Source organism: Aspergillus pseudoviridinutans (assembly GCF_018340605.1).
Source record: "Aspergillus pseudoviridinutans IFM 55266 DNA, scaffold_3, whole genome shotgun sequence".
In the NCBI taxonomy this organism is placed as follows: Eukaryota; Fungi; Ascomycota; class Eurotiomycetes; order Eurotiales; family Aspergillaceae; genus Aspergillus; species Aspergillus pseudoviridinutans.
In genome coordinates this window covers 2424989-2445017 of record NW_025091283.1, presented here as the reverse complement: position 1 = coordinate 2445017, position 20029 = coordinate 2424989, and the positions used below count along the sequence as shown (strand labels likewise).

General features: G+C 50.3%; 7 protein-coding genes across 7 annotated transcripts; 3 read left to right on the top strand and 4 right to left on the bottom strand.

Moving 5' to 3' along the window:
* Positions 1–121: 121 nt before the first annotated feature.
* On the bottom strand, positions 122–3156 carry Asppvi_004577 (uncharacterized protein; the record flags this gene model as incomplete). The annotated part of the gene is made up of 2 exons (XM_043300527.1): positions 122–2733; positions 2787–3156. 2 exons carry the CDS (start codon positions 3154–3156, stop codon positions 122–124), a joined length of 2982 nt encoding a protein of 993 aa, XP_043156462.1.
* Positions 3157–5936: 2780 nt separating this feature from the next.
* On the top strand, positions 5937–6582 carry Asppvi_004576 (single-stranded DNA-binding protein; the record flags this gene model as incomplete). Its single annotated transcript, XM_043300526.1, has 3 exons — positions 5937–6229; positions 6358–6446; positions 6515–6582. 3 exons carry the CDS (start codon positions 5937–5939, stop codon positions 6580–6582), a joined length of 450 nt encoding a protein of 149 aa, XP_043156461.1.
* Positions 6583–7220: 638 nt separating this feature from the next.
* Positions 7221–8723, bottom strand: Asppvi_004575 (pheromone receptor; the record flags this gene model as incomplete). The annotated part of the gene is made up of 3 exons (XM_043300525.1): positions 7221–7551; positions 7614–8109; positions 8162–8723. The coding sequence occupies 3 exons, from the start codon at positions 8721–8723 to the stop codon at positions 7221–7223; spliced, it is 1389 nt and encodes a 462-aa protein (XP_043156460.1).
* Positions 8724–10367: 1644 nt separating this feature from the next.
* On the top strand, positions 10368–11886 carry Asppvi_004574 (uncharacterized protein; the record flags this gene model as incomplete). The annotated part of the gene is made up of 2 exons (XM_043300524.1): positions 10368–10789; positions 10851–11886. 2 exons carry the CDS (start codon positions 10368–10370, stop codon positions 11884–11886), a joined length of 1458 nt encoding a protein of 485 aa, XP_043156459.1.
* Positions 11887–12452: 566 nt separating this feature from the next.
* Positions 12453–15647, bottom strand: Asppvi_004573 (phosphatase family protein; the record flags this gene model as incomplete). The annotated part of the gene is made up of 1 exon (XM_043300523.1): positions 12453–15647. The coding sequence occupies one exon, from the start codon at positions 15645–15647 to the stop codon at positions 12453–12455; it is 3195 nt and encodes a 1064-aa protein (XP_043156458.1).
* A 726-nt stretch (positions 15648–16373) lies between these two features.
* On the top strand, positions 16374–17333 carry Asppvi_004572 (Dcp1 family protein; the record flags this gene model as incomplete). Its single annotated transcript, XM_043300522.1, has 1 exon — positions 16374–17333. The coding sequence occupies one exon, from the start codon at positions 16374–16376 to the stop codon at positions 17331–17333; it is 960 nt and encodes a 319-aa protein (XP_043156457.1).
* A 418-nt stretch (positions 17334–17751) lies between these two features.
* On the bottom strand, positions 17752–18972 carry Asppvi_004571 (bifunctional triacylglycerol lipase/ester hydrolase; the record flags this gene model as incomplete). Its single annotated transcript, XM_043300521.1, has 4 exons — positions 17752–17813; positions 17878–18110; positions 18178–18362; positions 18409–18972. The coding sequence occupies 4 exons, from the start codon at positions 18970–18972 to the stop codon at positions 17752–17754; spliced, it is 1044 nt and encodes a 347-aa protein (XP_043156456.1).
* Positions 18973–20029: the final 1057 nt, after the last annotated feature.

Genomic DNA, 20029 nt, shown 5'->3' with positions numbered 1-20029 from the left:
CATGTGTAAAGCTGAAACATCAGGTCTGGGCTGCGCGTCTGTACGGAGTACCCTAGGGCGTAACTTTACCCCGGAGTATCCGGGATCATCTCTATCGGTCTATCTGTGTAAAAGTGCAGTGTTACCGCCCATTCATGCTTTGGTTCGCTCTGGCTTGCATGCGTCGCATGGCTTCCCGATGCAAGCCACTCATATCCCCACGCTGCATCCCGTCGGCTATTGCCCTGTCGAGATTGACTTGCAGGGAGGAGGCATTCCGCCCCGGTGCTCCAAAAGGAAACAAAGTGTGAGGGCCAAAGCCTGCCCCACCGATTGGTAGATTCTGTTTCGCCAAGGGATTGCGTTTGTCCTTCAAGTTTTCCCGAATAGATTCTCTCCACGCGGCCATGACCGCTTGAGCATTTCCAGGCCGAGATACGCACGATTGACTCCATTTCGGGGCAGAGGCTGGCCTGCTTATATGCGGGCTCTGGACTTTCTGTTGATGTAGCATTGCACGGCGACGAGAGAGGGGGACGTCATCCCCTGATTCCGGAAATGAAGTCGTCGGGGAACTCTGGGCCGAACTATCCATTGAAACAGACTGCCTAGGGCTGTTCCGCGACGCCCACGGATCAAGGCTGAGACAAGTAGACGAAACCCGACTCCGCATCATATCCTCTCGTACTGCAAGCAGGGGTGGCGGCCCTTTCCACCTCGGTTTGGGGAGCTCAGGGTCCCCTTGAGGTTGTTCAGTCGGGGTAGGTGGGCTGGATGCGCCTGGGAAAGCATGACGGCCGGTGCCGTAGGACACCGGGCTTGGGAGAGGGGTGGTGGACGATAAGACGATTGTGGAAGGTACTCCTGAAGACCTGTCCACTGGTTGAGCTTCTCCAACTCTCTGTGGACTGATAGCCGATGTTGTGCGCAGCCTGTAGTCGTTACAAATTTGTTGACTGTCATTTGCGCTCTGCAGTTCTTTTCCGGTGCTGGCACGCAAATTGGCAGCAATTGGTGGTTGCGCAGTGAGAGGTGTTTGCAACAGCTCCTCGACATTGACAGGAGCAGGAGCTTCTTCAGCCTCTATAGGGCTTTCTGCTGCGTCCTTTGGCATAGGCTCGATAGGTTCTGGCTCGGGAATTTCTGCATCACATAGATGCTTGGCCCATTCATTCGTGCGATAGGTCTGGACGACCCTCGATGTCCGCTCCGGAAGATGTCTCACTGTTTTGGCGTCCAGTTTGGGCTTTTCCGTTTTGCGTTTACTCTTTCGTTTTGAATGCGACGGCGAGTGTCGCTGGCACTCAGATTCAGCACTAACTTGGCTTTGACGATTCTCTGTGCCTTGTACAGTCTTCAATGAAGTATGTTCTCCTGAAACTTGAAGATTCTGATCCTCCGGGCGGCTAGTTTTCGTATTTTCTTCGGTCGAATTTGTGTTATTGCAGTCTGCAGTCTCGACTGTGCCGTTTGCCTGTGAATATTTAGATGTCTCCAAAGACTGTCGTTGTCTTCTCTCAGAGACCTCCTCGGCCTCTGCATCGGCTCGAGAAGGCAATGGTGGACATACTCCATCCGCTTGCGTCGTCGACTGCTCGTCCTCTGTCTTCTTGCTATCCGGCCGAGACTCAAGTCCTTGCAAACTTCCCCCGTTATCAGATGGATGACTTTCGTTCTGGCCAACGTCCTGAGCCTCTGTTTTCAATTGCTTCTCTATCTTGCCGTCTGCAGAAGTGTCTCTTCCTTCCACATTGCGCAAGCCTTCCTCCTCTCCGTGAGCATCTGCTTCTTGCGCAAGGACTGATTCCTGGTTGGCGAGGCATTCCTCTTCACCGTCGATTCCTTCACCTTTTTCAACTTCCACGTTGCTGTTACGTTTGTCAGACGGAATGACAGTTCCTTGCACTGCTATTTTAGGCTCCAAGCGAGCCTTGACCGCATCCTCGTGCGATTCAATTTCAACGCCATGACAATCCGAGCTTCTATCAGTGCTGTCATCCACAGCGCTTTGTGCAGATACCGACGACTCGTCATCAATATGCGCTAGGGCTTCTTGTGATGGTGCAGGTCTCAGGCTGCTCTGTACAGACGTCCTCTTCCAGAGTGTCATTCCGGAGAAGCGCTTCGAGCGTACCGTCGCGGTGTCTGAGCCAGCCATGGCAGTCACATCAGATTCCTTATCATCTATAAGTCTCGCCGCGGCCGCCCCGTCAAAGACCTTGAATGGCATTGGATATGCGCCATCAGTTGTCTTCTCAGTTGTGTCTCCATGTCTTTCGACTTCAGTATTTCCCGTAGCCTGAGTCACATCTGAGAATGAATCCTCACTACCATCCTGTTTTCTACAGTCAGAGCAGCGATAGGAGACCTGGGATGAACCGGAAATGCTGTTGACGTCGGCCACGTCACCTTTCTCAAGATCCTCCTTATCAGCAGCACATTGAGTGCCGTCTCCAAGCTCCGGCATGAGCTTTGCTTCCACATCCGCGTATTGAGTTTCCCATGCTTGTCTTTCCCGCATGTTATTCTCCTCGAGTCTGCGGGCAACTTCAGCTTCGGCCTCTTCTTTCCTCTTCTCTTCCTCTTCCTTGGCTGCTTCCTCCTTACTTCGCTTCTCTCTGATCACCTTCCACAGTCTGAGCTGCGACACAACACCTAAGATAGCAACAATCACTGTGACCGCAAGCTCTACCCGGATATTGCGAGTGATTGGGTAGGTTCCGGTGCCCAACGGGAATACATCTTCGTTGAGTCCTACATGAAGAGTGAGTAAGATTGTCAATGAGAACAGAATACGCCGCACTTACCCCATATATAGAGCCAGAACTCTTTCAGTCCAGCCCTGCTGTAGCAGTCGATCCCCAGGGCAACAGCTGTACCTCCCGAGACGCCAGCTGACACTATCAACCCATAAGGGCGCGTGTGATGACTAAAAGATAAGGCGTAGAATGCGACAGAGATCGCACCGATAAACCCAGCTTTGGCGTTTGTGTCCGTGAGAAGTCCTCCCGGCCTCAGGCAAAGAAGCCACATGCTGACGCAGAACCCTCCCAGAAGGCATCCAAGCCCTTCGGCCAATTCTTTGAACACAATGGAAAGCGCTCCAAATGTCACTCCTGTGAAGAAAATTGCCACGAGATATGCTCCTTGTACCGCCACACGCACAGGAGGACTCATGACATATACAATTAAGACCTGATTCGTCAGTTTACAGTACTACCAAGTTTATCAAGCGATAGGCTCACCGTGACTCCTAAGCTTGTAAGAAAGGCGGCAGATAAGAAAACTTGAACCCTAGGCCCAGTAAGTTAGCTCACAGAACTTTCTACAGGCGAGAATCTGAGAGTACCATGAATTGCGTATTCCAATCAATGCAAGAATGGCTCCCGTAGCTATAAGGATAAAGCCGCCAACCCCAAACGCTGGGGTGACCTGGGGCTCGAGCGGAAGGGCGCCAGGCGCGGGCGTAACTGTCCCATCTTTTCAAAATTAGCTTTTAGAGGTTCCAATGAGAGAGGATGCACCCACTCTCAGAAACAGTTGATGTGTTGAGTGACACGATAGTCGTTGATACCGGCGCGGTGGTATTCGAAGTGGTTGTAGAGTTCACTGTGGCTGTCGAATGGTTTACTGTGCTCGTTGCTGAACCGCTTGGAGCTAGGCTCCCTGATATTGTCGTAGTAGGCGATTCGTCTCGAGCTTCTAGAGCACCAACTGGCCGAATTTTATCGCGGCCAACATGCGGTATCGATGCTGCAAAAACAGATAGTCTAGATATAACGCAGACAAACAAAGCAAGGAGAGGCAGCAATCTCATCTTGACTGCGAGGGTGCTTTGTAATGATCTCAAACGCGATCGATAGAGACAGGCTGGTGACGCTGACGAGTACTTCTGAGATAGTGTCGACAGATCTTTTCTATTGTTCTTCACATACTTTGGCCCCTAAATTCACCGTGGACAATGACCATGACCATCAAGAACAACATTAATCGGTGCCGAAGCTGCGCTTTTACTTCGAAGTAAACGTGACTGTCAATTTTCGAACAAGCTGGGAGACGAAAAAGAGATCTAAGTCTCTCCAGACATATATGTACTGATATACATCATATCGCGCTTCTCGGCGTGACCGCCCCGAAAGTGAAAAGGAACGAGCTTCCTTATGGCCTAGGTGCCCAGAGAGCTGGCAATAATATTTTGTAGGGATGGACTCCCCAGTCGGTACACCGAATCATGCAAACGAGAGACGCACGGCAGACTGGGCGCATTGAAAAAGCGAGCTGTTCCACTGAATGGGGATTAAGGAAAAGCAAATAATTCCATCATCGGGGGCCATGCATGATAATTGTATTTTCTAGGCAGGGATCTACGATCAGTATCTCGCAAAAGTGATAAAAACTAACGATCAGAGAGCCATAGTGAGCCACGTAATCCCTATGAGGCATGTCCTTACCAGCGGTCAAGTAGTGGGCTTCTTGCAGACAGTCATTCCAGGATTCTGTGCATGATCTGAACTTGTGAAAGAAGGTTAAGGTAATCTGCAAGGGAGCAGTCTCGAATTCCCTGACCCTGTCCCTTGGGCAATCGAGGGGTCGGCTATAGGTGTATTTATAACGACAATCATTGGATAATTGTTCAAGGGATTCAATATCAACATGGCCTGCTATCACTACAAGTGACAATACCTGTGGCGTTAATTTCACATTTCAGGCGGTATGACAGGTTCATTTGGACTGCGACATTCAAGAGTAGCATAAGTACGGAGTATTCAGAATCCGATTCACAACAACAATGCGAGTATGACTCGCGCAGCAAATGAGATGGTGAGCAGTCATATCGGATTTGAGGATAGATGCAGTACCCATAGAGCCACTAGCAAGTCAAGCTCGAGTGTTTTACATCGGGTTCATCTTTAGCGAGGACCCAAACCGATTAGATAACCTTCGCATCCAGAGTGGGCCTTGCTATGGTCGTCATCTCTGCTGATCAGGCTAGCATCGTTAGCCTTCATTAGTTTAGGGCGGTAGGATGATCTGCTGCATGGAATGACAGGTCTGATCTCTCGGCTTTCCTAGGCGCCGGGACTGCCTTATTGAGAAGTGGGCATCCCGCTGCTTTATCTTCTGACTGTTCGTTGCAATCGTCTTTAATTTCCGAGATAGTTACTCTTTTGAATATGCTTAGCCGAGTTATCCGTTGTTTCCACAGCAGCGGGATTGCGATAATTAGTTTTTTGAGGTTTAGATGCCTGGGAAAGGCAGAGAAATCGGCATGTATTAACATATCCAGGGTTGGCAGCAGGATAACAATAGTGGGACGCACGGCTGATGCAGAAAGGAGTCCGAAAGGGCGGAAGCTGAAGGTCTAGCTACTTGAGTAGCTTGTACTTGGACAATCGTAGTTGCACGTACTCCTTCGCAGTTCCCTTCGTGAACAAAGACGCTGGCAGTGTCGTGCATTTGACATCTCACAGTGGAGTCGCGCGAGGAACAATCACTATATGGGCTCATTGAACTATTTCCGAGTTGGATATCCGTTTGGCTTGTCCGTGGTCTTCGTAATTGAGTATTCTGGTGGGCACCTATGAACGCATGCATAGGTAGCTCCATGCAAGAAGTAGATTAAATGGACAAATTCGGATTCTAAAAAATTGTAGCTCCGAATAGACCCCAGAGATCAATTAACATCCAATAAATTAGCGTAAAAAAAAGCAAGTTCTTGCTCAGTAGATATTTTGCAGCGATTGTACCAGAAGTACTCCAAATAGACAGGTAAACACTCCTCAATATCTGTGCCAGGTTATCACGTGACTTCCACCGCGCGCATCATCGCGGAGTCGGGGAGAGGACCACATCGACTATCATTAGCACCTACGAGTTATCATTCTTCCTCAACGTTCCCTGCTTATTTATTACTATCTCAAGCTCAAATTAACATATTTCCATCCATTCAGAGCGACATGTCTGCCTTCAGCTCGTCTCTTCGCCCCTTCCTGCGCGCCTCTTCCGGTGCAGCTCTCTCCGCACGCTCTTTCAGCACCTCCTCGCCGCGCTCAATCGCGCGCATGATCATCACTGGCCGTCTCGCTGCCGAGCCCGAGCTGCACGCCACCTCAACCGGCCAAGACGTCATCAAATATGCGGTGGGTACTACCTATGGCAAAGGGGATAATCGGCAGACCAGCTGGTTCCGCGTCTCGAGCTTCCAGCCAGAGGGTTCGCAGCGGGATTTCATTCTCGGCCTGCCGAAGGGGTGAGTATTTCCGCTTATCATGCTTGCAGCTCTATCTGTATTACCTGTGTACCCAGCGCATTTTTGGGTTATGGTTGCAGACTGAGAGCACTTTAAAGTCTGATGTTGATCGTTTCTTGCTCTACCAGAACCCTTGTGTACCTTGAGGGCGATGCCACCATGCGTTCGTACGAAGACGCAGATGGCAAGAGACAGTCCGCCCTGAGCATTGTGCAACGTAAGCCAGCTACCCTATTCATGCACCTCCATGTGAAAAGGATCCATACTGATGCATGCCGTGGATAGGGACGCTCGAGGTCCTCAAACGCCCGTACAACCCCGACGCTGCTGATTCTGAAGCTTCTTCCCAGTAATCGGCTTAGAGGACAATTGGGGACAGAAGAGAAATGATCGGTGGGATAGGCTTTTTGGTTCCTGTTTCCTGTTGGGGATAGATCGCGCCTGGTTAAGAATCTTGTCTGACATCTCCGCTTTGTCGGTGAAGCCGACTGTTGGCTGCCGCTCCCTTTGACTTGCATGTATTGTAGTTGCCGTGCCGTACCAGTATACCCTTGAATTACACTACTTTGACCGTCCGCTCTTAAGCTGACTTTTTTTTCTCTTAATCTATCGAGTGTTCTTCCATTGCGGTAGCAAGAGACAAAGATATTACGAGTCCCCATCGTCTGATATTGCCTGGTTTTGCTGGTGTTGCCTGCAATTGACGGAGACCGGAAAAAAAAAAGGATTACCCTGTATGTTGATGTATGGCTCTAATTTGGAGGGTTAAAGAAAACTCAGAAAGGAAATATATTACGCCGTATCTGCTCTAGTTAATATGACAAAAAGAATGGAACGAGTTGTCAGTCAGAAGAAGATGACTTTCCCGGAATGATATGTGAACACCGCAAGGCACCCATATGAAGGATCCATCGGTGAGCCCACGCAAGCCACACATGCTATGTTTCTGGTGACTGTGAATCGGTGGACTTGTGCCCTTAGCGAGTGAAGCTCACACCTGCAGCTCACTCTCTTGGCTGATCACTTGCTTAACGCGAATAGAATCCGGTCCGACTGGGGCATGTGTGAAGTCACTACTACCACGGCTCTGGCTCGTACCAGCCCAGGCGTTAGTGGAAACTGTGGTGGCTGGAACGGAAAATGTTGGGCCAGAGGTCGCTGTTTCCCGGACTGAAAGAAATGTGCGGCTCAAGAGACACCACGGAAATGAGACCCAGCGCGATCTTGTTGTAGAGAAACTCTCTTGTCGGGACGCGGCACCCTTTTCAATATCCTCGTGGCTGGAGGTGATCGTCCCGCTCGTGGTAGAGTCGGTCGTTGTTCTGGGACTGTATTAGCAGGAAGGATAAATCATGTGTCGGTGATGACAGATGATAGCCCTTACCCAGTTCCAGAGGACTGCTTCCTAAAAGACAGCAATTTCGCACGGCTCGCTGTAAACCCTTCAGTAATGGATGCCGAAGTGCCTTGCGACAAAGTACGCAAACCAGAAAGGCATTTTCCCAGGCCCAGGGGACAAAGAGCGGATTGGTACAATCTCAAAGCATCTTTGCAGCATCCGAAAAAGATGAAAAGCACGTATGCCGCAGCAATAGGAATCCAGCGGTCAAAGAAGACTTGACCTTGCGTTGGAATCTTGAGAATGGTGCTCCATGGTGAGTGTGGCCCATGGAGGCGGCTCCATGAGTATGGATGCCAGGGCAAATTGTACATAAGATTGCGATAGACAACGTAAGCCTGGATTGGCAGAATAGTACAAAGCATGATGCACGCAAGGAAAAATAGACGCAGGAATCTGGACTTGTTCAGATGGCTGTTGGCGGAGTTGAGTATGTCCCCAAACTGGCTTCGATATTTGTGAAGGCGATAAAGGGTTATCCCTGTGTGGCCATCAGTCATGAGCAGAGAAGGATGACGCTGCCTTATTCATACCGCAATAGAAAGCAGCCAGAAGGCAGATAATAGGAGGCCAGATGAACGCTAGCACAAGGCTCACCCAGCTTTGATCAAAGTTGTTGACGCACCCTGAAATACTGAAGATCAGGTATCGGCTCCTTTGGTAGACAATATGTGTAATCATTGCAATCACCGGGATGACCACACAGAATGAGATATCCATCAGACGGTTACGCCAACGTTGGCTGGTGCTGGGGACGAGCATAGCACGTCTGGTGTCGAGCACAGAGGCCAAGCTTCGGAAGATACACACCAGAGTCCCGGGTACGGCGACATAGCTCGCTATCATCACCTTGGTCTCGACATCACAAAGACCCTGACCATCCCACCACGAATCGACATCGTCGGTGGGCCAGATAAGTGCATTGATAATGTTAAAGGTGTTGCTGATAAGAAACCAGCAAATGAGGGCAGTAGCAGGGAAATTACGGTTCTTCCAGTGTAAGATGATCGGAGGAATACTGACAACAACTGCAATGGAGGATAGCACGGGGAGGACCACAGCCTGCGTGCTACGTCCTGTTGTAGGTGATTCCATGACAGAAGCTGTCTCCTAGAGACAAACGCTTTGACTGAAGGATTCCGATCGAGATGCCGGTGTCGTGCACAAATGCTTCTTCTGCGGATCGAATCGACGGCGAGTTTCTTGAGGTCTGAATGGCGGGAGCAATGAGCTAGCAACGCTCAGTTAAAGGAAGGAGATCACAAGTCGCATCTGAGGAGGTACACAGGGGGGCAGCGATAGCCGGGAGGAAAAGTTGTATGTCTTATTGAGGAGGAGATCCCGGGCGAAGACTGAGTGTAGATTGCGGAAGCCCTCCACTCACCCTCTCTGTTGAGACAGTCATTTCAGAAGATCTCAGCAGGTGGAGAACATGCGAATAGACAGCAATGGAGCTGAGAAGTGAAGAGAAAAGCAAACGTGTTTGACGCATATGGGGAAGGAGAGCAAGTAATTCAATCAATGGCTTCATCCTTGACGGTGCCGGGTTCGCTTATGTCGAGATCCACTGCAGCCTGAGCAAAGTCATCACCCGACTATTGAGAAGATCGACTTGAATAAAGAATGGTGAAGACAAAGTCAGACAGAATGGGCTTTCTAAGCTCCTTCTGAGGTGGTGATGGGTGGAAGAGTCACTGGGATATCGCCCAGCGGATACTGGAACCATTCCCTTTTCGGGTGTCAATAAGCCCGCTGTTTGCCATCATCAACAAACTCAACACAATCGACTGCTGAGGCCCCCTAGTCTGGCCCGGTTCGAAGGCCTTTTGCCCCTGGGATGCGGTCAGTCGCTGTGAGACCTCGACTCTTGGTTTCACAGAACGCATACAACGGCATCTTGTGTCGTCGGTAAGGAATGTCCGTATGATGGCCGCGACAAATCAACAGGCGATTGGATGCCATCCATCATAAGATCACACGCAGCTATCCAGGGATTGGAGACGGTACAGTACCTCTCATACGTCTTTTCCCTCTCCTTTTTGTTATCTGGAGCGAGGTAATGCCTACTCCGGGGTAGTAATATATAAGACTGTCATGACATGGCTCACCCGACATCTCCAAGCCTAGAAAGGAAAGGATAACGGACTACACTTCCAGGGCGAAAATTTCTTCAGACTTCGAGATACTTGGACTGCTTGAACAATTGGCGTTCGCGAAGAGACCTGATGAGAACCGATTTCAAACCCCACATGATCGATGATCTCTGATTGTAGGTTACATTGTCGAGCAGTTGCAGATTTAGATTCCCGAGGCTTTGGAAAGTGAAGCGTCATGTTCAAACTCCACACCGGCCACTGATGGAAGAGAAGACCATTCCATGCAATCTTTGAGCGAATAGGTACATTGTTTAATAACTGCTTCAACGAGCACTCGAGGGGCTGGAATAACCTCAAAAACGTAGTGGGTAGGTTTTGTTATTGCTTTTTCAGGCAGCCCCTTCTGTGGCGCATGTAGTCGCTATTACGTACCTCTGGCGTCCTCTCTCCGCGCTTGGTCAGGTTCAATGCAACACTCCAAGCAGGATCAACGCCTTTGCAAAAGCGCGCCCAAATGGCCTGAACTTCGATTCCTTTTCTCAACTCTACCTCCTGGCATGTATCTTGGTATACCATGTGGTACATCTGAGTCTCTATCATTCCCAAGATACCTATGGATTGCGGCACCTAATCCGCTACCGTCATGCCAGAACAACCCCAGAGATCGGCTTCACCCCAGGCCCCTATGGAGAGCGCCCGACCCCACGTTCACGCGACCGGATCCCTGAACCTCCGCCATCGAGGMCCGACCCGTGCTGCAACCTTTGCAGAGGGTTCGTCAAGCATTCAGGATCAACGTCGCAATTCAAGCTTTTCGGATTCAGTATCTGAAGCCCGAAATTCGATTCGCTCCTCAACTGACGAGTTATTGTTCCCTCGTGTAGTTCAGAAAGGGGACATTGCTTTGCCAAACGAGGAATCGAACTGGCAATCTGCGCCTCTTGGACTGGCACTATTGCCTGCTATTGCTGGCATCTTTTTTAAAAATGGAAGTGCAGTCGTAACAGATATCACTCTGCTGATTCTGGCAGCTATCTTCCTCAACTGGTCGGTGAGGCTACCATGGTAAGAGCTAAATGCCCTCATTCTACGCATTCCACATGTCTTTTCCTAACTGAAGGACCAGGGAATGGTATCGCTCTGCTCAGGCCTTGAAACAAGAGGACGTATATTACGATTCTGTCACTTCAAATGTAGAACTCGACACGGATGACAACGAGGAAACCTATGCAGAGCGAAAGAATGCGACTGATAGAGGGCCTCGAAAGGAGCAACGAGTCCCGAGTGCCGCCAACGAGGCCAGTAGGGAGCTTCAAATCCATGAAATAGTTGCTCTTGCATCGTGCTTCATCTTTCCCATGATCGGGACATGGCTACTCCATGCTATCAGATCCAAATTGTCGCGGCCATCGGAAGGATTAGTATCCAATTACAACCTAACTATTTTCCTACTGGCGTCAGAGATTCGGCCATTCGCCCACCTGCTGAAGATGGTGCAGGCGCGCACACTCCATCTTCAGCGCGTTGTCGCTGCATCTGCCGACGACGACGAGAGACTGGACCCGAAAAAGATCAAGGACCTAGCCAAGCGACTCGAGGAACTCGAAGCACACGTCGCTGAAACAGCTGCGGCTCGACTGTCATCCGGATCATCAGACCACCCACAAGACCAGGAACAACTCCAAAATCTCATCTCGCAAGCAACCGCGGAAATCCGCAAAGGCTTCCAACCGGAGATCGATGCCTTGAATCGTGCGGTTCGGCGCTATGAGAAGCGCACAGCGCTCACGTCGTTTCAGACGGAGGCAAAATTCCAAGCGCTCGAAACCCAAGTGCATGATGCTATTGCTCTGGCGGCATCAGCGCAACGCTCCGGCTCGCGTCAGCCGTTGGGTGCTCTATCGGGATTATTCAATAGCATATATGCAATTATCCTGCTCCCCGTGCAGATCTTCATGTCCCTGGCACGCCTCCCCTTTCAGCTATCAACGCGATGTCTACAATATTGCAAAGATATGCTGCTCTCGAAGCCACCACGAAGATCGAGCAAGGGTAAGTCGCCGCGAGATGTCAGAAGTTCCTCTTCGAGGCAGTTCAGAAGGACTCCCCAACAGGACATGGGCGGTGGTCCAGCGCTCAAACCAATTCGGGAGTATCAATAGCAAACGGAAGTGGGAAGGGTTTTGATATGGTTTTGGAAAGTATACTATCATGATACAGGTTTGGCTTCAGAGCCATCGGGTTGTGATTCGGGCGTTTATTCATTGCCTGGTCAATATGGACCAATGCTGTGCTCTTCTTTTGTTTATTCTTTCTCTTTCTCTTTGTCTTCATCAGCATCTGTGGGGTCTGTACTCGGGTTCGAGATTCTGGAGATAGGTCTGGACAGGCGATGGCGTCCTGCGAAGAGCATTCATGGCTTACATTTGTCCTGCTATTCAGGGGTTTTAATTCAAGCTACGCATAATGCCAGTGATAAAGTGACAATATGTCTATTGACTCAAAATGATCCCAGCCCTGCGTCTTGCAATGCGCAACCAAAAGGCCACCGCACGATGACTATATAATCTAACAATGTACTGAGAAGAAGACGTGAGAGCAGACGTGATATACAGAGAACAGACCGCCCAGCTCTATCAGTAAGACACAAGAACCTCCTATCCGAAGCGCGAAAAGCGCGACCGACTTGCGTGAGCAAAATAAGAAAAGTTTATACAAGGGTGGGTGATTACGGAGCACCTCCCGATGGGCCCATGTTATCAACCCCAACCGTCTTCAGGAATGGCTCGATAATACTTCGTTTTCTCTCCTCCATGGCTCGCCGCTCCTTGTCCTTGCTAGGGACAGTATTGGCGGAAATGAGAGCGGAGGCAAAGATGGAAGATAAGGCTGTTTCGACTGCTTGTCGGCGATGACTGGCGTTGGCTTGAAGGCCCGATAAGCTGGAGGCTGTCAAGACACGCGGTCGGCGTTTGATACTGCCCCCCGAAACCGAGGCTGCTGTTTCAGCTGCAGTTGGATCAGAAGACTGTCCGCTTCTGGTGGACAGAACACTATCCCTCTTCTTGTCTTGATGTTGTTGGCTCGATATTTCAGGGAGTGCTGGTGCCGTAGACGGCAACGGGGCAATCTCGTTGGCAATGTGGGCGAGCATAAAGGTGACGAATGTGAAGGAGACGCTGTGAGCGGGGGAGTAGGCGAGTGTCTCTAGGACCCATGCCTGGGTTTCATCCCAGGACAGGGGAGGTGACTTAGCCCGTTCACGCGTAACCATCTGCTGTTCCATTTTCTCCCAAATGGGAGCCGTGACTATTCCATCTCTCAGTGAACGAAGAAAGGCCAACAAGGTCTCACACAGAAGCTCTAATCGATGGAGCGAGGTTACCTCGGGAGCAAAGATAGACCTGAAGTCTTGATTGGTGTCCAAGGCTTCACGGACTGAAGCCAAGTGCCGAGATCGTTGCTCCTTATCCGTCAAAGTCCACGTCTCTGGGTCAAATGGCCATCCAGCACCCTGGTCCTTTGCCCATGGGGGCAACTCTTCGTCGAAATCACCTTTTGTCATTCCCCACTCAGCAATGGCACGTTCAGACTGTTCTGAAATAGCCTCGGTCAGGCGGAAAAGCTCGCGAGGGGCTGATAGGCGGCCAGTTTCATCGTGATCACGCTCTTTTTCTGATTTGTCCCTTTTCAATAGGCTTCGCGCACCGGCTTCGGGCATCATGGTAAGTTCTTCCACGCTGCGACCAAAACATGTAGGTAACCACTGCCCATAAGCAGAGATGAAATGATCGCGACCACCCGTCACCCTAAGGACAAGGATGTCCTCAAGCTTGAGTTGATCGTTGTTCAGCAAACGAACATGCTCGATATCGTGAACATGTGCTGTTATATCAATGTTGGCGAGTTCCCCGGGAAACAGAGTACGTTCGTTCGTTTTCCGTTTCTTATCTTCCCCATGGTGAGTGGGTGCTTCAATTTTGTATTCCAGCCATGATGGTGTCTTCTGTTCACTGGCTTGATCGGGCCTCTCAAGACGGAAAGTAGCGGGCACGCCACTCGTATTTGCAACAGTGAGTGAGCGGGTGATGGGTACATCGAAAGCAACATCACCAAAGTCAACCGCATTCGGATCTGTTGTGGACTTTCTGGGATCCGCTCCGTGTGTATCGACTACGATCGTCAAGCCAGGTCGCGATTCATTCTCGGCCTTGTCTAGCTCCCGTACAACTTCTTGATGTACCTTGGCTTTCAGATGAGGGTCGACAGCTTCATACTTGATCGTAAAACCAGCAGTCAAAGGCTTGTGGTCCGATGATAGAATACCTTGATGTGACACATAATATTCGAGCCGACAGCACTCATCCGTATCAGAGTCGGAAGACACCGAAGCACTGTCGCTCGATTTATCCTTAGTTGGGTCATACTCGTCCCCACTGTCGGCACCATCAACGTCGGGGTCGTAGTCAAATAATACGTTGTCATCAGCAGCTGCCTTATCCAAGCCTCTTGCTTTCATTTCTTCGTCCCTTTTCCTCGACTTCTCGGCTTCTTGAACCAGCTTTTCATGCCTCAGTCTGTCGTGGCGTGTCCGGTACAGAATTCGATCGCACCAACTGGGCCCACGATGCTTCTCGCTAGAGTCGAACCTGGCCACACTCCCTACATCATACTTGTATGTCGGTAAGAATGCAATGTTCCCTTCTCTCCAACCGTCATGGAAAGCCTTGTTCTTCTTCTGTTGCATACGAAGCTGGTCATGGGGCAGCAGAGATGCAATAGTAGTTTGTAGCGACGACGGGTCCGTATGAGGGTCGATTTCCTCGTCGGATAGAGCTGGAAATGATTCTTCCGGATTATTATCATGTTCGACGCCTACCATTGGTGATGATGGCACTTCTCCTTCGACATGGTGTGACGGCAAATGTCTCTTGTCATATTCATTCTCTGTATGCCGAGCGAGGACTTGTCGCACGTCACCTCCCGGAATATCTTCAAGTCTATAGTTCAGGTCACCAAACCAAAATGCGAAATCTTCTCCTCCAATACTATCCCCAGGATCCTCTCTCAGGCCCTTGTCTGGGTCAATGGGGTCAAATTTAGCGCGTCCAACAATCTGAGATGCATCCCAATTGCGCCGTTCCAAGCTACTCTTATCCGAGCCAGCGGAAAGATGCGAGTTGATAAACACAAGACAAGTCGTTTCACCAAGCATCAGTCGCGTTGCTACAGCACCTTTATTGCCCATGTAGCCCAAAAGTCCTGTACCCACATTGGCGGAGCTAACCGAAGATATGCTCTCGACAACGGAAGGAGCCGCATATATCAAAAGCATGAGTCCCACCAGCTGAGTCTCCGAAACGAGCTGAAACCCCTCTGGGAGGGATTTCTCAAGCGCCGCCTTCCATTTGTTCGATGGTCCTGGATCAACGTATGGCCTCAATGCCTCCGCAGCCGACGAGACGTCAACAACCTCCTGTAATCCTAGAACGTAGAGTCCGACCTTCTCCGGCTCGTACGGAGGGAGTTTGAGAAATCCTTTGCGTTTCGGCTGGCCGACCTGAGCATCCTTCGAAGCGTCGTCTCCCGACCCCCAATCAGTCCCATCGGACATATCTCGGGGATCCTGCAGCTTCAGACCAGAGAGCTGTTCGCATATACCCTTTCGTTCCACGAACCATTTTCCAACATCTTCCTCCGTGCCTCGGATGGCTGCCACATTCCATGTGCCGACCTTGACGCGCAGCGTTTGCTCGCGGGTATACTCCGACTTTCTCGCCTTGACGGCCTTAGGAAGCGCGAGCGGGTCATGATGCTCGTCGGGATGGCGACCGGAGGAGCTGCTGTCACTGTCGCTTTGATACCCACCGGGGATTGAAGATACGGGCGGTTGCGACCCCGACTGATCGGTGTTTGAACTCATGCTGTGAGGATCTGACCGAAACACGGCCCATTATTCGAACGATGGTTTATATATATTCCTTCTGTTCCCCGCGTATGATTCAAGGGACCAGGACTCTACCTCCGAGAGAGGCTCTATTCCCCACCGCGAGGCGCAAAGAGAGGTAGCGAAGTAACAGGGGCGTCGCGTGACGGTCTAAGTCATCGGGACAGAATCTTAAATGCGAGCTGTCGATCAGGAACCGGCGAATTGTCCCTGCGTCACGAGATGTCTAGCGGGAATGCGGGGGTCTGAGTGTGGAGGGAGAGAAGAGGACGACGCGGCGGCGATGGGACGGATGGCGGCAGGAGGTCGATACGAATGACGACAGGCGATGGCAAGACGGCAATTGAAGCGGTCCTTGGATGGCGGAACTATAATTCTGTCCAAGAATAGGTCGGCTGATAACATACAATACAAAGATACGATTTGATGCTGCTTGTCTCCAACACAGCAGAGAAGCGCGTAGCATTGATCAGGAAATGATTGAATCGTAGGTGCTCCGCTTGACCTGTTCGCGGGGTTCAGCATTCTTTTATCTTCTCCATCAACGTCACCGATATTCCGCATCCAACAATCTTCTCGATTAGCTACTGCCACCCCTTCCTCCATCCATATCTTGAAGTGATATATTCTCAGTCCTCTATTACCACGAGTCAGCAGGGGACAACTGTATGAGTATTCCCCTGTACTACGCATTTTCTCACAATGACGACCCGCAAACCCCGACGGTCGAACAATGGCAATGGCAACAATCATCGTCACAATCACCATGGCACGCAACCCTCCGACTATGAATCCGACTACCCAAACTACTTTTCCGACACGCAACAACAGCAAGAACAGCACATGCCTCCCCCGCCGCTACGCTCTAACGAGGAGCTGAACCTCTCCGTCGTCCGCCGCCATAACCCGTCTGTGAACTCGATTCTCTCTCTCGCTCCATACGCAGTGATTTACTTGTTCAACCCGACGTCCCGACAGTGGGAAAAAAGCGGTGTTGAGGGGTCACTGTTTGTCTGTCAACTATCTCAAGGAAGTCTAGGGGAGGAACGATACAGCGTCTTCGTACTGAACCGACGCGGCCTCAACAACTTTGATATTCTGTTGACGGACGGAGACAATGTGGAGCTTACGGAGGAATATGTCATCATCAAATCCGACTACGACATGGATAGAAACCAAGGCATGAACAACAATAATGACTACAATGGTGCCCAGAAGAATGCGAACCCAACCGACGTCCGTATCTACGGCCTCTGGATCTACTCCGAGCCACCGCCAAACTCGACAGCTGAAACACGCACAATCAACGCCCATATGATCCGAGAATGCGCCGTTCATGCAGGCCAGAGTCTGAAGATCGCCCATGAGCGACTAGAAGCGGCGCGTCAGAACGGCCTTCATGTTGCTGCTGCTGCCGCTGAGGCTGGCTCCATGGATGAAATGCTCTCGAGTGTTCCTATGGGCCGCCAGATCTCCTTGAAGGACCTCTTTGGCCAACAGAGAGCACAGGACGATGAATGGAGTGTTAAGGCGCACAATATTGGTCCACAGCAATGGCAGCAAACATCGATGGAGACGCCGGCGGCGGAACCGCAACCTCGACAGGATGTTCTGGGGGATTTGTTCAGAAGAGCAGGACTAGCTTACCAGGGGAACTCTTAGCCTCGTTCCGGGTACGTATCTATCGTTCTGCTTTCCCTGATGTCGTTACACGACAAATCTGCCAGAGGGATAGAGTTTGTTTATAGAGATACCCAAATGTCTTCACGGTTCGCTTTAGTGGTAATTGTGACGGAGGCCAAACTGGAGTATCTTTGACCTCTGCTTATTACGTCATCCCAAAGTTGATGGCATGCAATGTGTTATCTCGTATGGGTATGTACATGCAACGGACCCTTCCTCAAGGTCCGCATGGCTCGAAGCCATGCTGCTGGAAATGATAGACAGGATCCCTGATATGAGTCCATGCTCGTGTATCAGATACAAGCAATGCCCGATTGCTCATCACTCGTCTTGGTCTATATTAAAGTCATCAAGCCAGGCAATAGTTCTACACCTCCAAGCACCGCCTTTGACCGTCTCAAGCCGATACAATATCCAGAATCATATCAGCCACCTTCTCCGCCATAATATCATTATGTCCTGTAGAACTCTTTGTCAGTACCAAGCCTATAGCCCATAGCCAGAGCAGTAGCAAACTACTCACTTATGCAAAACGCATGCGGCAGCCCAAGCTCGCAAACCGACATCGTCGGCCCACCTTCTATACGCCCTCGAAGCTCAATGATCTCATCCCTCGTCCGCTCCGCAACCCAATGGTCATTTCGCCCAAAGTAGAAGAACAACCGAGTTAGCGGCTCGTTGGCCGTCGACACACCCCAGACATCATCGCTCCATTTGTCCGAGGTGATGGTCCGCATCTCGTCAGCGGCCATGTGTCTGCACCCGTTAGAAGATCTCCCAACGCTAACATGGCAATGAACGGGAAATGGGAATGGGAACGAACAAAGCTTGTCTAACGCCACGTTTGCTCTGGATAAACGCCGCGGTTGTCTCAACCGCACTATTCGGTGGCGACCCCATAACAATCTTGATTAGACCACGCAGCAGATTGCCTGGAAGTAACGTTGCCAGAACCCTGGCCAGAAAGCCAACGACTAGTGCCAGCTGGGGTATAAAGTAGAGCAATCGCTGCCTCGAATCAGTATTGCACCGGAAACCAGCGGAACAAACTCACCGTCAACTTCTGCCCGGAAGGCGACTTGGCGATATCCACGACAGTAGGGAAGAGCATAATCCCGCCAACGATATCGAAATCGGCCTTATCAGCTCCAACCCCAGCTTTAGCATCTGACCTCTCCCCATGTCTCCTCAGAATCTCCATAGCGATATAAGCGCCCACCGAATGACCAACAAGAATGACCTTCTGTTTAGTCTCCGCCCCCGTAAGGAACCCATCAAGCTTCCCCTGGGCATAGCAGATCTGGTCCTCAAGATCAAACAAGCGCTTCCCGGCATCTAGATTCCCGCGCTGGTCGAGCTCGAACCCACCCAGGCTATGTCCGTAGATCTGAAACTCACACGCATGGCTACGGCTCTGAATCTGCGCGCCGCGCGAACCCAGTTTGTCAGCAAGAAGCGACAGGAAGGTATGGTAGTATCCGATTAGTCCCGGATTCCCTGAGATCATGAAAATGGTGACCGGGGACGAAGACGGGATGGGACCCGACCTGCTCTTCTGCAGGGAAACAGTGTGGAGAAACGTGTCGGGCGTGATGCGCGGCTGGGGGGATGTTGACATCTTCCGGATTGTTGGGCGGTATATTTGCGAGGTGATATACCGGCGAATCATGAGATAGTTAACTAGGCTATTGAACTATTGGACTTGATGAATGCGGAATGGTCGTGGTTGACTTTTATGATGTAGTAGATGGTGTTCCTCGGCTTTAGGACGTATCCACTGAACCATTTGAAATTCGATGGAGAGGACGGCAACGTTTTAATTAACGATTTGCAATGAGCATCCATAATGAACGAGATAAGCATCTTGAGGCCATTGATTTAAAACTAAAATCCAACTTAAGCTTGGCTAGGCTCAGAACGAGCTCTTGTTTTAAAAGTGGATGGCCGACTGCGAACAACAGCCTATTGACCATTCCGCCTCAGCATCAATGATTCTGGGATTCGGCATTCGCAGTTGGTCTGCACATTGTGAGTTGATCGTGGTGGACTGGCCAGTATTAATGTCTTCAGCCCTACAATATAATGCTACACTATCCTTATTGGCGATTTTCGATTGGTAAGAAAATGATTTGGGTCGAATATATATGATCATTGTGCGGACAAATATGTGCAGTCAATATTTTCCCAGAAAAATAAGCATCGACTTGCGCAATAGTTCGTCCATTAATCGTCCTCTAGGATAATTCCTAGTTGTGAAATGAAGCGAGACGAGGGATATAGATGGAAAGACCTCTTCCTTGCCGCTTCGCATTTCAAACATACACAGGGTCATTGCGGTCCGTTCCATCCAGCCCTATTCCCCTCCCAGTACCAGTGCTGTAAAGAACCCAAATGTAGATGAAAAGAAACCCAAACATCTGGATTTCGATAAAATCCTAAATCGCGCTAATGCAACAGCATTTGCAGGTGCTGTTATAGTAATTCCGATTTTCAAGCCCCTTGTTCGCCAGCCATGGACAAATCAACCAGCACACCACGTATGAATCAAACAAAATGTAGAATGCAACACCGTGATATCAAACAGGCAAGCGAAGGGGATATAATAGATCGACTCATATCGAAAAGACCTGATTGCGAGAAGAGGCTGTGGTATGCAAAGCCAGAAACCGTCAACA